Raw genomic sequence first — 19,036 nt, forward strand, 5'->3', positions numbered from 1 at the left:
CTGCCGCCTGGCTCCCCATGGATTGGGATGAAACTTTACAAGCGGTGTTAGAGTCATCACATTACACTGCCTGGGCTGCCTACTGGCGCAGAGAGGCCAGGCTACAGGCTGAGATCATAGACCCAAATAATTCTGATTTAGTCACTAATCAACTCATTGGATGTGGCCAATTTAACATGGTGGAGGCTCAATTACAACTTTCAGAACCCATTGTCAGGGCAGTGCAGATAGCAGGACTGAATGCCCTGAACAAACTGGCTCGAGCAGCCGCGACTCCCCTGCAGCAGCTGAAACAAAGAACTAAGGAGTCTGCTGTAGATTTTATCAGCAGAGTGCAGACTACTGTGGAAGGGAAATTCGGGACAGGAAATGCAGTACAGCCGCTAATCATTCAGTTGATAAAGGGAGGGCTAACTCATTCAAAAGGCTTGCTAGCTACTCTGCCTGCTGACCCCTCCTTAGAGGAGATAATTGATAAGGCACTAGACGAGGAAGCCCCCCCCCCCCATCCTCTCCAAACCTCTATTAACCTCCTCGCTAGTGCTTTACAAACCACAAGCTTAGTGCCTAGATCAAAGGGTAAAGGAAACTGTTTTCGTTGTGGGAAGGCCGGTCACTTTCAAGCTGAGTGCCGTAATTCCCAGAAGAGTGCAATGAAGTGCTTTGTCTGTGGTAAACCTGGTCATATAGCAAAGCATTGTAGACAGAAAAATAAGAAGTATAGCAATGATGGGCCGCAGGGAAACGGGAAGAGGGGTCGGGAAGCCGAGGGCCCGACCCCAGGGCTGACCTATTAAATCCCTCGGTTACTATTCCCCTCTCAGAGAGCACAGAATTGAGCCCATGGACTACGACTACTGTTAAAGCCTCCCCTAGGGACTTCCACCGTTTAGTGATTGGAACTGCTCTCACTCCCCAGGTCATTGTCCACACACAGCTCCTAAGCCCAGGCCAGACTTCTATAACTGTTGCAAATCCCCACCATTATCCAATAGAACTAAAAGGCGGTGAGACTGTTGCTCTTGCTATTTCCCTCCCCTGGATAGATAAGGATTGGAGAGAGTGTACCAATGAGGACACATTTGTGGCCTGGACACAGGCTATATCAGCCCACCGTCCCACTTTACCACTTATAGTGGAGGGAAGAGAGATTGTAGGTTTAATTGATACAGGTGCTGATGTCTCGGTCATATCCACAAAAGATTGGCAGCCCTGTTGGGAACTTTCAAAAACTCCCCAAGACATCACGGGAGTTTCAGGAGGAACTTTGGCGAAAAAGTCCCTGAGATTTCTAAAATGGAAAAGTGATGATATAGCAGGGATTTTCCGCCCTTTGGTACTTACTATTCCTATGTCCCTATGGGGGAGGGATGTTTTGCAAACTTTGGGCTTGTCTCTGACTACAGACACAGCTTTAAACCACTAGGGGTCGCTGGAGGGCCGCAACCCATACCACTGACGTGGAGATCCGACAAACCGGTTTGGGTAGATCAGTGGCCCCTCACAAAAGAGAAATTACAGGCCCTTGCTAACATAGTACAAGGACTTTTATCGGCTGGACAGGTAGAGCCATCCACCAGCCCATGGAATTCCCCAGTTTTTGTAATCAAAAAGAAAAGTGGGAAATGGAGAATGTTAGTAGATCTAAGAAAAGTAAATGCCACTCTACAACCTATGGGTACCACCCAGCCTGGGTTGCCTTCTCCAGTTGCCATTCCAAAGACTTGGCCCATAACTGTTATAGATATAAAGGATTGTTTTTTATAGTATACCCCTTAACCCTGTAGATAGACAGCGCTTTGCCTTTAGTGTACCTGCTGTAAATTATCAAGAACCTGCTCAGCGTTTTCAGTTTAAAGTCCTTCCCCAAGGCATGGCAAACAGTCCCACTCTATGTCAGGTTTATGTTGCACAGATTTTGATGCCCATTAGGCGGAGAACACTCAGGAGCCATTATTATTCATTATATGGATGACATATTAATTTCTGCATCCCACCGGACTGATGTCTCGCTTATTTTACAAAAGATTACCTCAGCCCTAGCAGCATATGGGTTACAAGTTGCCCCTGAAAAGATACAAACAGAACCTCCCTACACATATTTAGGACATCAGGTATACAAGGATTTAGTGAAGAAATCTCCTAAGATTGATACAGCTCAAGTTTCTACATTAAATGACTTTCAGAAATTAATTGGTTCAATCCAATGGCTGAGGAATGTAGTTCCTATTTCCAATGATATGATGTATCCATTGTATAATATTTTAAAAGGCTCATCTGATTTGAACTCGCCTCGTACATGGACCCCTGCAGCCATAAAAGCTGTTACTCAGATACAGGACTTAGCATCCACATCAATTGTTGCCCGATTAGATCCAGCCGCTCCAGTTTACGTAACTCTGGTGTGTCATCCTTCATTGGGTAAGGCCGGAGTAGTGTTCCAAGTTACAGGTCCTTTACAATGGGTACATTCATCTAAATCCATGAAGTCTATACCCTCCAAGTTTGAAGTGGATGCACAACTCCTTTTGAAAGCAGTGGAAGCTGCAATCACTATTTTTGGTACCATTCCTATGTTACTGCTCCAAGAGGATCCTGCAATACTTACTCATCTAGCACAGAACTCAGAGGAGTGGGCCATGTTATTGTCTATTTATCCCACTTCTCAGGGTCATCCACCTCCCTCATTACGAGGATGGTTGCAACTCCCTTTGAAGTATCCCTCCAACCCTGTAGTTCCTCAGCCAGTACAGGGAGTCAATGTTTTTACGGATGCTACCAAACACCATAGAGCATCTATTTATATTCCAGACAAGAAGATATTGAAGGTGCTACAAACCCCATATACCTCAGCTCAAAAGAATGAATTGCAGGCCATTGTGATAGCCTTAGAACTGTGTGCTTATGAGCCTTTTAACTTAATCACTGATAGCTATTACTGCTTTGTCTTATTGCAACAGCTAGCTCTAGCAGATCTTTCTTTGTCCAATTCTGCAGTCATAGATCTTTTACACCAAGCACAACGGTCTCTCCTACACCGCTCTGACCCCCTCTATGTCTTACATGTCAGATCTCATGTGTCCACTTCTGGCCCAATCTACTCAGGGAATGCCATAGCTGACTCGGCTCTCCTTGACCCTGATATCAAAAGTGAGATAGTCATGTATGCAGATCCTTCTATTGTTCATGACACATTTCATCTCCCAGCAAAAACACTTGCACGGCTTTATGGTCTTCCTAAGGAAGAGGCACGTCGCATTGTCCGACAATGCAGGCATTGTGTCCCTTTCCGCCCTGCCCCGCTTGTACATGCCACCAACCCCCGGGGCCTGGCCCCTAATGACATTTGGCAGATGGATGTCACCCACTTTCAGGCCAGCCTGATTCATGTCACTGTGGACACTTTTTCTAACTTTATTATGGCCACTTTGCAGCCTGGTGAGGCTGTACGCCATGTGATAGCTCATTGCCTTCACTGCTTTGCCACCCATGGGATACCTCGGTTGTTAAAAACCGACAACGGCCCGGCCTATACCTCCTCTGCTTTTGCTCGCTTCTGCCACCAATTCAGTGTCACTCATGTTACCGGTATCCCTTACAACCCCACCAGTCAAGCCATCGTGGAGCGTGCCAATCAATCCTTGAAGCGCACTCTCATTAAACAAAAAGGGGGAGTGCGTGGTAGGCTCACTGCAGCCCAGGTAGCAACAGCAGTATTCACTAGGAATTATTTGATTGATAATGAACGAGGCATCACCCCTGCCATGAAACAGATGCTGTCAACATCAACACAGACACAAAAACATGAACAACAAACACAAAAACATGATGAACAACAAAAACAAAAACATGATAAAAAAGCACACTTGCAAAGTCCGACCACAGTTTGGTGGAGAGATGAGGAGGGTCGTTGGCACGGCCCTGCACAGGTTAAGGTGTGGGGAAAGGGATTCTTATGTCTCCAAACAGGTGAGGGAACACGCTGGGTGCCCGTCAAATGGACCAGGGCCTATGAAGAGACGAAGGAAAAGATATCGGAGCAGAAGAAGGCAACGACCTAGCAAGACATGAAGAATTATGAAGACACAAGCTCCTGTATGGCTAAGTATCATGGGTTTGCTATGTGGATTGCAACCCGCCACCCCTCTTCCTTGGGGCAAGGGCGGGAAGTGGTACAATCTGACCTCTCCTATACGGAGGGCTGCTGATGAACGAGGAGAGACATATTGGGCTGTTGCGAGGGGAGTACCGTCCCTTCGTATAATGGGATGGGGGAGCCAGACAGTGCCATTAAAGTTGCATGGCAACGCCACCGTTGTGCTGGGCTTACATGAACACGGTACATTACCTATACCAATGAAAAGACCATTAAAGAAGCCCCTCACCCTGCTCTCCATTACCACGCCTATTTGTGTGGTAGCCCGTCCTCCACACGGGCTATGGCCGGGTGGGAACACCTCCTCTTCCCCAGATAACGGAACCTCTGTTAAGAACCATTGTATACCCTTAGAGCCATACAACAGCACAGAAACTCCGAGGCCGATTCCGGACCTGAACAACCATACTGCTGCGGTTAATCTTTCATTCATGGCCATTGAGCAGCACCCTCCGGAGAATTCTAATTCCATAGTGCCTTTACATTCCCTACCACCCTGCCCAGTAGGCCACCGTTCGCAAGTATTCATACCTACGGTACCCTGCTCCACGGGCATCCCAAGACTAGGACCACTTGGGCTACCTAACAACACTGAGTTATGGTTTTGGGATGGACAGCAGAACCACACCACGTACACCATGAGACCCTCTCCCACTCCTGTTGCCTTACCGTATGGACAGATGCATCCCGACCTCTGGAAAATAGGAGCGTCCTTAGGGGGAGTGAACGCCTCTTTTCGCCTGTGGCCATGCCCTCGTAATGACGATGCCTGTCATGACTTTTCATTCCAACAATGGTATAATGTGTTTAAGACTCTTAACAGCTCTTGCCATCAAACCAAGGACGGCACAGACCGCTTGTGCTACCGGCTGAGCGCCACCGTGCACACCCCTCCGGACGCTCTCTTCCTTCTTTGTCCCCCTGCTAACCTGACTATTCAACTAAAGGGGGAGTCCGCTGGTTTACCCCTTTTTAACATCACTTGTACTGACCCGATTTTTACAAATGTTTTACGGTATAATCATACTGGGTATGCTGTGTTCCTAGCTGTATCCCCTCCCTACCAACTCCTACCTGTCAAAGCAGAAGATTTTGCGTTGTCCCCTGCTGATTCTTTGGTGAAAAAATTGTACCGTGCAGTGTTGGGGGAAAAGTTGTTACGTACCAGGAGGGATGGGATCGGGGATGCTTTGAGTTTGGTGAACTTGGCTGTTGAGATGTATGAGGAATGGCAGATCCAGGAACTAGAGAGTGAGGTGACTATGTTAGCTTCTACTATCCAAACATTCATAACAAACCAGGTCTCCCTCTGGCATTACCAGCAACATGTTGACTCCCTTCTACAGAAGCAAATAGGAGCATTGGAAACAACAGTCCTCTGGTTAGGGGATAGACTGGCCCTTATGGCAGGGTACATGAAACTTCAATGCCATTATAAGTATCAGCCTCTCTGTGTGCTTAATTTGCCTGTAAATATGTCACAGTTCCCATCAGACTGGGGTAGAGTTAAACAGGCATTACAGGGGGCGATGTTAGCCTACAACACCTCCAATGACATCCGTCAATTAGATATGCTGATAGCCCAGCTCAACAACATTTCCTCCCATTTCAGAGCTGAGTGGGATGATCAAGAAGACTCCTTTCAAAAATGGTTTACGGGTGCCCTCCACCTGAGATGGTTGTTTTCCTTCTTGCCGGCTGTAGGAATGTTTATTGTGATTTGTCTTTTTTTCCCATGTATCCTGAAACTATTGTTCTTCATCTTTTCTCGTTCTCTGGAGGCATTGAAGGCGGACCTCCTAGGCCCACGCCATCTCCGGGCTCGGGCAGCCCCTGTGTGATTACTGACCGAGCCGAGCCAGGGTGCTCTGCCCCCCCCATAAGCAGGTGGGGCGCTAATTGTGTTAAACAAAAAGGGGGAGTTTGTCGGGGGTCGGCCCTGACCGCCTGAGTGGATAGGACCTCCCCGAGAGTGAGGTCAGGCCAATCTAAAGAAGACACGGTTCCTTAAGGGGAGCAGTGGCTTCACCTGGTTGGCCTGTGTCCATTGCTCCAATCGGGTGGTAGGTTCTGCCCTCGGGGCGGATCGGGGTGGCAGCCCAGAACGAACTCCCTATATTAGCCATCACCCTGAGCTATTCGGGGGATCCCTCTGCACCTAATAAAACATATGCCTCCTGAAGAAGTGTCTGCCTGAGTCCCTCCTCGCTGATCCCCGGGGGAGGGAAAACACCAGGGACGCCTGAAGCAGTGCCCACTGAGGAGCTCACTCGGGAGTCCGGGGAAGAAGACCCCGGACATCTTCTCAGCAACATAAGGAGGAAAGACAATTCAAAAAGACCTGAAATGGAAAATGTCATCCACATCCAGAGAAATAACTATGGAATCTGAATGCAGATAAAAACATACTATTTTCATTTTTTTAATTATTTTGTTTTATCCTTCACTTGGTTTTGCTGTTTGTTCTGATTCTTCTTTCACAGAATGACTAACACAGAAATAAATGTAACATGATTATACATTTATAATCTAAATCAGATTACTAAGGTAGGGGAGGGAATTTGTGAGGGAGAAAAACACAAAAATAAATGTTGAAAATTATATTTATATTAATTGGAAAAATAAATAATTTTTAAAAATAAGTATAAGGATCTTAAGAGATGAAGATAAGAATGGAGAAAACTGAAGCATGTATGTGAGACAAAAGTTCAAAGGTAGGAGATGGAATACAGTCTGCAAAGTACCAAATAGCTTCATTGCAGAGTAAATGAAGGAAAGTATTATAAATTTAGTCTGGAAAGGGAGAAGGGAACCAGATTGTACAGGGTTTTAAGTAATAAACTGACTAGTCTGTTTTATGCTAGAGGAATTAGGGAACCATTGGAGATTTAAGGGGAAGGATCTGTGCTTTAGGAAGATTATTTTAATAAATTATGTAGAATGGAATGGAAAAGAGACAGTCTGGAAGAAGGGAGACCAAGCAAATGCCTGCTGTAATAGTTCCAATGAGAGATGATGAGGACCAGAGCTAGAGTGTAGATTGTGTGAATATGAATATGAATATGAGATTGACATAGAATTACCAAAAATTGGAGGATAAGAATGGGAAAAACCAAGGATTGAATCAAGTTTACAAACTTGGGTGACAAGTAATATTGTGGTGCTATTAATGGAAGGAAAGAAGCTTGAAAGCAATGAAATTTTCACTGGGAGAAGATAATGGGTTCCATTTTATTCATCTTAAGTTTGAGATACTTCTAAAACATCTAGATTGAGAGGTAAAAGCATAGAATAATTTTCCATAGGATTTCTGAGAAAGCATTTTATTAAATATCCTATAGAAATATAGTTACATTTGCTAAAATGGTAGAATGCCCTTCTATTCCTTCCTCCTCTTCCTTCCCTTTTCTCAATCTCAGATTCAATTATCTATGTAGTGATTGCTTCTCTGCTGCTTAAAAACACCCATCTCTTCATCCTTAAAAGTCTATACTTAACAGTGTCATAACATTGAGCTATAGTCTAATACCCTCTTTTTAAAAAAATTCTAAGGAAAAAAACATATATACTTACTGTTTCTGCTATATTTCCTTTCACTCACTAATCAAGTCATTCCAGTTCAGTTTCTAGTGCCACCAATCTCTTTGTCTTATGCAAATTGTCTTCTCCAAAGTTGCCATGGGTTCCTTAATTATTAAATACAAAATATTAAAGCTACTTACAAAGACTTTGGGATTGTCCTTGTACCACTTCTTCTGACCTCTATGTCAGCACTTGCTTTGCACAAATTCTGTATAAAATAGTCTTTGAGTTTGACATTCAAGCTGCATGGTCAACCCATCAGAGTTCTGCTCTATTTTAACAATCATGTGTCCCATTCCTACCTATCCAGTCTTCTACTAGTTTTTTCTTCCATGCACTATGATCTAACTACATTGCCCTATTTACTGTTCATGGCACAAAATTTTCCATCTCCTTTCCATGAATTGCAGTAACTAACCCTAGAATGGCTTGGAATTCTCTGTCTCCTCATCTGTTTCTTAGTTTTCTTTGCTTTATTCATAACTTGGTTCAAAGTTCAAGTCCCACCTTTTGGAGACCTTTTCCAGTATTCTTCACCTCCTTTCCCTGCCTTCCCTCTCCCAATTCATTTCACTCTGAGATTACTTTCTATATACATTCTTTATTTCTTATAGTTACATAGCAATTGTGTATAGTTTTTGTTTGCTCAGAGTTTAGTATAATGATTGATGCAAAGCAAGTGCTTGTAAATGTTGGTTGATTGACAAATTAGGAGGTGGTTGCAGTAACCCAGGTGATAGCTGAATTGGATGTTGTTTCGACTAAGTAGAGATAAAGAAATAAGTATGAAAGATGGTATGGAATTAGATTAGATTTGGTAATTAACTAGATAGATGGGGGTAATAGAGAGTGAGAAATCAATGATAATGCCTAGGTAACTATTAGGATGGGGGTGCCCTTGACAGAAACAGGAAAGTTTTAAGGTTAGACAGAAATGGGGTCAAAAGATAAGTGAGTTCAGTTTTCCATGTGCTGAATTTGAAATATCTGTCAAAACTTGGAGTGCCTGTGCCATGAATCCAGTCAGGAGTAGGCACACAATTGGAGAATACCTATAGGTGAGGGGAAGAGTTTGACATGAAAGATTGACTAGCAAAACAGATGGAAAAGGAATGGTCTAATAGGAAAAAGACAAATAATAGTGTCATGAAAACCCAAAGAGGAATGAGTACTGAGGAAGAGAGAGATGGGTCAAGTTCTGCAAAGAGGTTGAGAAAGATGAGGACTGAGAAAGGGCCATCAACTAATCATTAATAATTTGAAGAAAGCAATTTGAAACTGCATAAGATCAAAGTCTGATAAAGTCTGTTAAGAATCAAACTGGAGAGTTCAAATTTGGCCTCAGATATGTGCTAGTTGAATGACCCTGGGCAAGTCAATAAACCTTCTTTGTCTCAGCTTTCTCATTTGTAAAACAAACAGGAGAAGAAAATGACAAACCACTCCAGTATCTCTATCAAGGATACCCCAAATTAGAATCAAATACAACTGAAAATGGCTGAACCAAAAAAAAATTGTTAAGCCCATGTGTATAGAGAGCTTACTTAGGGAAGAGACAAAGGATGAAAGCTTGAGGATATGGTAGAATCTAGTAAGGGTTTTATTTTTTGTTTTCAGAAAGGAAAAGCCTTAGATGTATTTGTAGGCAGCAGAGAAGAAACAAGTAAATAGGAAGTGAAGATTAAGGAAAGATGAGGAGTGATTGGAGGGGCAATCTGTTGGAGGAGACAAGAAGGGATAGCATCAAGAGTTTGTGTAATTGGTCCTATTCTCTCACATTAATTTAAAGAATGTATTTTTGGGTAAGATTCTGAAATTAATAGAAACCTTTATTCCAAAAAGACTTTTCAAGTCAGGTGAAGGATGACTCCAGAAGTCACCCATTTCTTAATATTCTGAGTATGGAAATGGAAGTTTCTAGCTTCTGAAGATAGAGGTAACCATCTAAAATTTATTTATTCCTAATCTCAGACTCTTAATTCTGTTAGGAATATGACAGATTTATAGAATCTCAGTTTTAGGCAAAACTCCAGAGGCTATCTACTAAATATAATTTGTTCCTAACTACTCCTTTCCCTTCTGCCATTTTCATTGTATTTGAATATATACATTTTACACACTTTCTGAAGGACTTCTCTAATATGTAAACTGTGTGGGGCCACTAGGTGGCTCAGTGGATAGAGCCCTGGCCCTGGAGTCAGGAGTACCTAAGTTCAAATCCAGCCTCAGACACTTAATAATTACCTAGCTGTATGACCTTGGGCAAGCCACTTAACCCCATTTGCCTTGCAAAACAAATATATGTAAATTATGTACAAAATATAATTTCCATTTTCCTGGGGTTTTTTAAATGGCAAATGAACAAATACAATCTAAAAATATCCTAAGAGAATAAGAAGCACAATGACTAAAGTAATAATGTGAGATCACTAAAAGGATACCAATTCTAAATAATGGGAAAAATTAATAGAGATCCTAGAAAAGAGATGAAACATGTATTCTTCCTTTACTATTGTAAGCATTATTAGACATTCTCTGCATTATATGATTTTGCTTGATTCTTTTTCTTTATCTTAAAAGAAGGTTCATTTTGAAAGTGTGGGAAATAAGTTATTTAAAGACAAAAGTTACCAATAACTTAATATGCAAACTTTATTCTTAAAGCTTTAATTTTAAATGATATAAAATTATTTTTCCTTAAATTCTGACCTTATTTACAAGTTAATAACCATACAGGATAACACTGAGAGAATCAATGACAGGAACACAAAACACTTGAGGAAACAAATTATATATTGTCCAATAGTATTTCAGACAAAATTATACAATAAAGCAAACAATGACTGATTACATTTCATACTACTTTAATAAACTAATGGCCATTTTCCAAGTGTGTTAAAGAAAAATTCAACCAAAAATCATTCATTTCAACAATATCCTCCTAAATGGAAAATTTCACTAGTTATAAGAAAATAATTTGCTTTCTCTTCTCACAACTTTTCTTAAGAAGAGACAATGTATTTCAGAGAGCTATCTTTTTCATTTTATTCACCTACTCAAGTACTACTCAATTTGTTCATGATCACAATTGAAAAATATGTTTAAAAAGTAATATCTTTTTTATTTAAAGTCTTAATAAAGTAAACAAATTTGATTACTTACACATTTTAAGATTCTAATGCATCTAGTAGGTATAATTATATCTATAAGTTTCATATATTTTTGTATGTATTTAAATTCAGAAACATTTATATAGGTGAATGGAAGTCTTTAAATTCATCAGATAGTAATATTATATTCTAGAACTCAGATATTAGGCTATGGGAATGGATCAAGCCTTATAGGACTCAGGATCATCTCGTGGAATCTAAAAAGACAAAATACAGATTTTAGAAAGAATATTAAGAATGTTTAAAAAAGAGAAAGTTAATATATTCATTCAATCCACATAACTGATTGCAAACTCTACCAATGGTTGCTCTGCCCAAAGGAATGTAAATTTTGATGGCCAAATCCTGCCAAGAAATTTTAGGGTTTATAGGCCTCAAATTATTTGGCCTCTAATCTATTGGCCAACAATAGGTCCCTGGTCAAGCCCCACTTGATCATTGTTTGGGGTGATCAATGTAAATATCAAAATTCTTTCTTTTTTGGCCAGAAACCCCAAGAGCTTTTCCCTGACAAACAAGATTTCTTTAAACTATGCTAAAAAGACCTTTCTCTGACTCAGTTTATTTCTTGTCTTAGTCACTGAATATTGTCTCAGTCAAACTGAAAGCTGTAAAAGTCCTTAGCTTAAAAAGACTCCCATTATATCCACAGCCATCTCTAGTCATTCTGATTCATATCTGACCATTGAACCTAGATGGCTCCAGAGGAGAAAGTGAGACTGATGACTTTGCACTGTTGTCCCTCACAATGAAAACAGAGTAAGAACAAGACCTAGGTCCAATACCTGCCTACAGGCTCAACAATGCCTCCAATTCCCTTTACCAAAATAGCATCACCCCTCTCTGTCTACTTCCAACAGGAGTTATTCTTTCCTTGATTTTATCTTGATTTTTATCTTGATTTTCATTGTCTCAGAGATTTGAAAACTAATAGTAAACTAATCTGATAATCTTGCTGCTGATGATAATATTGAACCCTTCCCAGGGTTCTGCATTTGCCATAATGCCTTAGGCCAAGGCAATGATTGAAAAATGCAGAACATGGAAAAGCTGACAAGACAAAGATTAGGGTAGGAGAACCTTTCAGATGCTCTGGTTTCACAGTAGAAGCTTCAACCTAATCCATTTAAGCATACAGACAACAGTTTGGAAAGGGCCAGAGGAGGAGGATTAGTATCCTGAGGGTGACTGAGTAAGAAGAGTCTATAAACTCTTTGAGTTTGTGCCCACATCCATAAAAAGAGTGAGTATATGCTCACACCCTTGGCAACATTTCTAGAGCCAAGAAGCCAGAAGAAGGTTAATTCAAATTAATGATACTTTCTTCAGTGCATCCCATTTTCTTCTCTATATAGTCTTCTTTTATTTTTAGATTTAACTAAATCTCTCAATATAAAATGTTCCAACATCTTATCTCTCCTTTCTTTGCTTTTGCAGCAAGTTGATAATAATCACATTTTATAGTTTATAAAGTACTTCCATAGACATTAACTTAATTTAATTCTCATAAAGCCTGTAAGACATATATTATTTCTATTTCAGGCATGTGACAAATGTTATTCAGATACTAGTCCAAAATTTCATGGCATAGGGCAGCTAAATGGCATGGGGGGGGGGGGGGGAATAGAATATTAAAGAAGACTGGAGTTCAAATTTTACCTCAGATACTTACTAGCTGTGTGATTGTAGGTAAATCACTCTATCTGCCAGTTTTCTCAAAAGTAAAATGGAATAATAATAGTACCAACCTACCAGAGTTGTAAGAATCAAATGCAATATTTATCAAATAATAAGAACAGTTTGTGGCAGATAGTAAGTACTATGTTAATACTAGCTTTTCAACATTGTTATTATTTTTTTTATTACTTGTACTATTCGAATTTTAATTCCAGGACCACTGATCATTTTAGTTCACCACATTTTACCTTCAGAACAACAATTTAAAAAAAAATTATGTAATGTTTTTAGGGGTTTTTTAAAGACATTTTAGTTACTGTTTGATCCTTACCATAACCCTGTAAGGTAGACATGGCAGATGTCCATCAGAAATGAACATTTCAAATGACTTGCCCATCTTGCCAACAGGTGATAGAACAAGGATTCAGACTCATTAGGACAGGTTTGGATGAGGTGAGTGCTATAATAGGTCTTCAGTGACCTTTTTAATAAGTTATGGTGGTTATAGCATCCCTCATAAATCACAAATAACTGTCTTCTTCCTGAACTGTGATTAATTTATCTTTCTCAGTATACTTCATAAGGATGATTTTAGGAGCTAAATCAATATTACCAAAGACAGTCTTGTCCACAAATATATTTAGAGATCTCTTATGCTTATCCTTTTCTTTAACACCCACCATCCTAGCTTTTGACTGAGATGGTATGATATGAAAATGGTCTAAAGGGATAAAATGGAAAGACCATTTGCTCTATAATTGGGGGGCCTGGGTTAAAATCCTATTTCTGATATTCCTAGTGTGATGACCTTGGGTAATTTCCTTAATTTTTTTTCAGTTTCCCACACCCAATTAGGGGTATGATTTGGATGGCCTCTAAAGTCCCCTTATGGAACTATAATTCCCAGGAAAAAAATGAAAGCTTTCTAATTTTGACTGGTATATAATAAAAGAGAGCATATAAACCTTAAGTATATTCAAAAAGCAGTACTGAATGCTTTCTCAGTCTTCTCACTACCAAAACCTTTCATGACCTTTTTATTTTCTTAAATAACATAAATGGATATTCTAACTTCTTTGTCAGTAAGCCCTCTGTGGTTACTGCCAAGACCCTTTTTGTTACATATCTATTCATAAAATATCTCATTTGTTTTCTTCTGGTTTCCCCTTCTGGTCACTTTTCCCTCTCTTCCTTTCTTTTGCACCCTTTTGCTCATAGGCAGTAGCTCCAGAATTTTCCACCTGCCCTTGAAAATGTTAGTAATGTTCATAAATGTTGTTAGTAAATGTTAGAAAAACTAAGGAAAACTAGAGAGCTGGGAAAGTTAAAGAAATCCAAGGCATAAAATGACTGGTTTGGAAATAGAAACTCTTTTTAACAATAGTTATTAATTGAGCTTACAATATAACTAGGGAAAACAACTTAAAGTCAGAACCAATTTAACCTCATTGCTCAAATGAAATTACTTTCTCCAAAGTTACCAGTTGTCTCTTAATTTCCAAATCTGCTGGGTCTTTCTCAGTCTTCATCCTTCTCTACCTCTCTGTACCCTCTGATGTTGTCGATTGCCTTTTCCTCAATTCTCTCTCTTTTCTGGGTTTTCACATCATTGCTTTCTTAGTTCTCCTACCTAAGGAGGTAGGAGTTTTGAAAGCTTCTTCTTTGTTTCTTTACTGATTCAGCATCTTTATTACTCCCCTTAACTGTGAGTATCTCACAATATTCTGCCCAAGGAGTTCTTCCCTTCTCTCTCTCTCTCTCTCTCTCTCTCTCTCTCTCTCTCTCTCTCTCTCTCTCTCTCACACTCTCTCTCTCTACATTCTCTCTTGGTGACTTCATTTTTAGCTTCCATCATTTTAATTATCTCATCCATGCAGATGACTACCAAATGTAGTTGGTCATAGTTTCTTTCTTTAGATCCAACTGTCCATTGGATATTTCAAACTGAATTTTCTGTAGGCATTCCAAATATGAATTCATCATCTTTCTCATTCTGTTAAGGGACGTACTGTCCTCCCATCAGACTAAGTTCACCAACTTCTCATTCTTATTCATCCCATACATCCAACCTCTAGCCAAATTTGTCATTTCTAGCTCCATCATATCTTTGCATCTTCTCCTTCTCTGTACTTATATGATCACCAACCTAATTCAGGTCATCATCCCCTCTAGGTATTTCAACTATTTCAACAGCCTTCTATTTAGTTTCTGTGCATCAAATCTCACCCCTTTTCATTCCTTATTCTGTATAACTGCTAAGGTTATTTACCTAAAGTGCAAGTTTGATCATGTCACTCTTCTTCTCCATAAAACCTCTAAGATCAAATTTAAGATGCTTCATATAACTTTTTATGGCCTTTAGAAACTTTCACTAACCTATCTTTCTAATTTTATTATACATGATTTCTTTTCCCACACTATAAGGTCTAATCAAACTGCCTCTCTGGTGAAATTGTCATCACTTTTGCTCTGGCTGCCTCATATGCAACTTCCTTCAAATATCAGCTCAATAATTACCTTCTACATGAAATCCTTCTGATTCCTCCCAGCTATGACTCCACCATTATCTTTCATCACTTTTGCATATATTTATGCCCATTAGCTTTTGTAAAAGAATAATAGAAGCTACTGCTCCATTTTTATCTTTGAATTCTGTTACCTTGTCTAGAACCTGACCATAGCCAGTGCTTGATATTTGTTTGACTGACTGTCCAACCATGAGGGAGGAGAGATCCTCTGACTTGGATTGGAAAGGCTTCCTAAAGGTTGTTGGACTTGTTTTGGATCCTAACTGACAGCTCATGATGAAATGGCATCTTAAGGTTGACATTCTCCCAATAACTACCATCTGAAGTAGGAATAACCTTCCAGTTTAAGAGATGAGCAATCTCATTAGCTTCATCCTAAGTGAATGGAGGTCAAAGTCAAAATTTAGATGTAGATTTCTGTACTCTAAGAACAGTGCTATTGCTACTATACCTTGATGTCTCTCTTGATGGACAGATAGGAATTGGAATAACCTTATCTTTTTGGAACTTAACTTTCTGTTTCAGCAATAATCCAGTGTTTTTTTTCTTCTTTTTCCCTCCCCACAACCAACAAGAAAAGGACCTGGATGCTTGATACTGATTGCCTTCTTTAATCAAGTTGAGAAGTCACAGAGAGGGTTTTGATAACAGGAGAAAAATGTTTGAGAGAATTCATAGACAGAGAAAAAAAGGAGTTCCATACCAGATTAGTAAATTTATCTGCACAGATCATTCGAATCAGCTCAGGGGTTGCAGGGCTGTTCATTGTAAAAGTGTCAGTCAAGCCTCTCTCCTTTCGTGCTGCAATCACAGCATCAAGTATAGCAAAGAAGACAGATGATCCAAGGAACATTCCCGACTCACCTAGACCCTAAGAGGAAACTTATTAGGGGGTCTCTCGTATCCATAACCAGAACAAATAATATTTAGAAATACAATAAGCAATATATATGTGTATATATATATATATATATATATATATATATATATATATATATATATATGCATAGGTAACCATTTTCTTAATAGCCTTTCAAGGATGATATAAACAACCCACAGAAACTTAAAATATTTTAAAATATTTTATTGATGCTCTTTTACAATATTATTTGTCATTTTCTAATAGATTTCTCCCCTATCTGCTAATAGAAATCCCCCCAATAACAAAGTACATTTAAACAAGATACTGGCTATTTGGAAATCATTGTATATATGCCACATTCTGAAATCACAGTCCACCACCTCTTTGTTGAAAAGTGGGAGGTAGGGGCAGCTAGGTGGTGGCATAGTGGATAGAGCACTGGCCCTGGAGTCAGGAGGACCTTGAGTTCAAATCCAGCCTCAGACACTTAATAATTACCTAGCTGTGTGACCTTGGGCAAGTCACTTAACCCCATTGCCTTAAATTTTAAAAAAAATTAGAAAAAAAAAGAAAAGTGGGAGGTATCCCTTACTGATAATCTTCTGAAGTTGACTAATAACTACATTGATCAGGATTCTGAAGCCTTTTGCTGTTGTACTCTTTCATAGCAAGTGCTAATCACATAAATTCTAGTTCTGCTTACTCCATTTTTATCAATTCATTTAATTAACTCTTCCCAAATTTCTCTGAATTCTTCATATTCCTTATTTCTTATGGCTCATTAATATATAATTACTATCACAAAAGAAAATTTGTCAAGCTATTTCCCCCAAACAATGGGCACCCAACATTCTTTCCTAATACCAAAAAAAAAAAATGCTTCTATAAATGTTTTTTGTAAGTATTGAATCTTTCTCTCTACCCTTGACCTACACAGAATATATCCTTTCTCAATTTCTAACTCAAAAATAATGTGCCTAGATGATGAGACCTCAAATCCAATGTCCTTTTCTCATCACAGGTCTCAAGTTTTGTTCTGGTTTTGAAAAAAATATTGACTATATGACTTAGAATTGTACCCCCAAAAAAACTTGAACAAATTTACAAATATTTATTGAGGACCTAGTATGTGCAAGTCACTCTGCTTTGAGCTATCAAGGATATAGAAATAAATAAAAAATATTTTTTGTAATGGAAATTCCTAAATGGAAAACAAAACATAAATATATAAAAATTTCATTAATAATAAGGCTTAGATCTTACCCTGATCAATCTTTAAGATCATAAACTTCAAAAAGTTTCCCCTCTCTGATCTTTTTCGTTTTTCTTTTATTTTATTTAAGGCAATGGGTTTAAGTGACTTCCCCAGAGTCACACAGCTAGGCAATTATTAAGTGTTTGAGGTCAAATTTAAACTCAGATCCCTCCTGACTCCAGGGCCAGTGCTCTATCCACTGCGCCACTTAGCTACCCCTCTCTGATCATTTTCATAGGAAGTCATGAATAGGGACAGATTTGGAGGTTAAAAAGATGAGTTTATTTTAGATATAATGAATTTAAATATCCAGATAAAATATAAAGTAGACAGGTGGGTATGATCTGGAGTTCAGGAGAAATCCATAAGAGTAGACATAGATTTGAGAGTGATCATGAAAGTTCTGAAACTGAAGATACTGCAGAGATGATAAGTGAATTCATAGGACTTCATGAAAGTCTGAGAATAAAATTTCAGATTCATATTTGCCTACTAGATATTTCTTCCTAGCTTCCTTCTTCAAACTCGATATGTTTAAACAAACTTATATTTTGCTTGATTTCTCTTTCTATCATTATCACTATAATTCCCTAATTCACCTAAATTTAGAGCTTTGAGTATTGAGTTCTATCTCTTTCTTATTCACTTATCTGTACCATAACCCATATACTCCCATTGCTCCCATTCTAAACATTATCTATCACCTGGATTATTATTCAAAGATTCCTTTCTGGTCTCTCTACCCTCAGTCTCTTTAATCAAATAAATTAATCTTCAATACCAATTGAATAATTCAAGCTTACTAATGCAATGTTATAAATAATAATCATGTAAGATCCTCAGTTCAAAAACCTACAAAGTGACTGCCCATTGCTTACAAAATAAAGTGGATACTCCATAATTGGAATTCAAGACCTTCATGCTCTGGTTCCAACATACCTCATCTCACACTATTCCTCCAAATTGACATTCTCTAGCCACACAGTGGATGGATAGCTCATTATTCTGTTCTCCGTGAACCAGTGCTTGTCCTGAATTTTTTTCACATTTATGCAATGAAATATCATTCTAAAGCAATAATACTCTATTGCCATCATGACCTATTTTAAGTCCAATTTATTCTTGAAAATCTAATTCAAATTTCACTTTTCCAATTAAGTCTTCTTCATTTATCTCATGTCTTTCTTCTGAAAAAATTATTTTATCTAAGTATTTATGTACATTCAACTTGATGTTGTTCAGTGTTTCAGCCATGTCTGACTCTTCATGACTCTAAGGTTTTCCTGGCAAAGGTTTTGGAATGGTTTGCCATTTCCTTTTCCAGCTCATTTTACAGATGAGGAAACTGAGGCAAACAGGGTAAAGTGACTTATTCAGGGTTACATAGCCAGTAAATATCTGAGACTGAATTTGAACTGAGGTCTTCCTGACTAAAGGTTCAGCACTACATCCACTGTGCCACCTAATTGCCAAGAATCAACCACACTTTTTATTATTGGATACCTATCCAAATTTCTTAATTTATTTTTAATAGTGCTTTTTTCCCAATAACATATCAAGACAGTTTTTAAAATTTCTTTTTTTTTAGGTTTTTTTTTTTTGCAAGGCAAATGGAGTTAAGTGGCTTGCCCAAGGCCACACAGCTAGGTAATTATTAAGTGTCTGAGATCAGATTTGAACTCAGGTACTTCTGACTCCATGGCTGGTGCTCTATCCACTGCACCACCTAACCACCCCTTAACATTTCTTTTTTACAAGATTTTGAGTTTCCAAATATTTCTCCCTCCTCCTCCCTTCTTCTGAAAA

The 19,036-nt window shown here is 38.9% G+C and overlaps 1 protein-coding gene across 1 annotated transcript in view; it reads right to left on the reverse strand.

The window, feature by feature from the left end:
* Positions 1-10,410: 10,410 nt before the first annotated feature.
* The window catches only part of LOC141507572 (aldehyde oxidase 3-like), a 110,098-nt gene continuing 101,472 nt past the window's right edge, over positions 10,411-19,036 (reverse strand). The window contains exons 34-35 of the mRNA XM_074215354.1: positions 15,817-15,984; positions 10,411-11,105 (exon numbers count right to left, since the gene is read on the reverse strand). Coding sequence (XP_074071455.1) covers positions 11,070-11,105; positions 15,817-15,984 — 204 coding nt within the window. The 3' untranslated portion in view covers positions 10,411-11,069. The remainder of the gene's footprint in view (positions 11,106-15,816; positions 15,985-19,036) is intronic.

The sequence above is a fragment of the Macrotis lagotis genome, chromosome 1 (assembly GCF_037893015.1).
Source record: "Macrotis lagotis isolate mMagLag1 chromosome 1, bilby.v1.9.chrom.fasta, whole genome shotgun sequence".
Taxonomy (NCBI): Eukaryota; Metazoa; Chordata; class Mammalia; order Peramelemorphia; family Peramelidae; genus Macrotis; species Macrotis lagotis.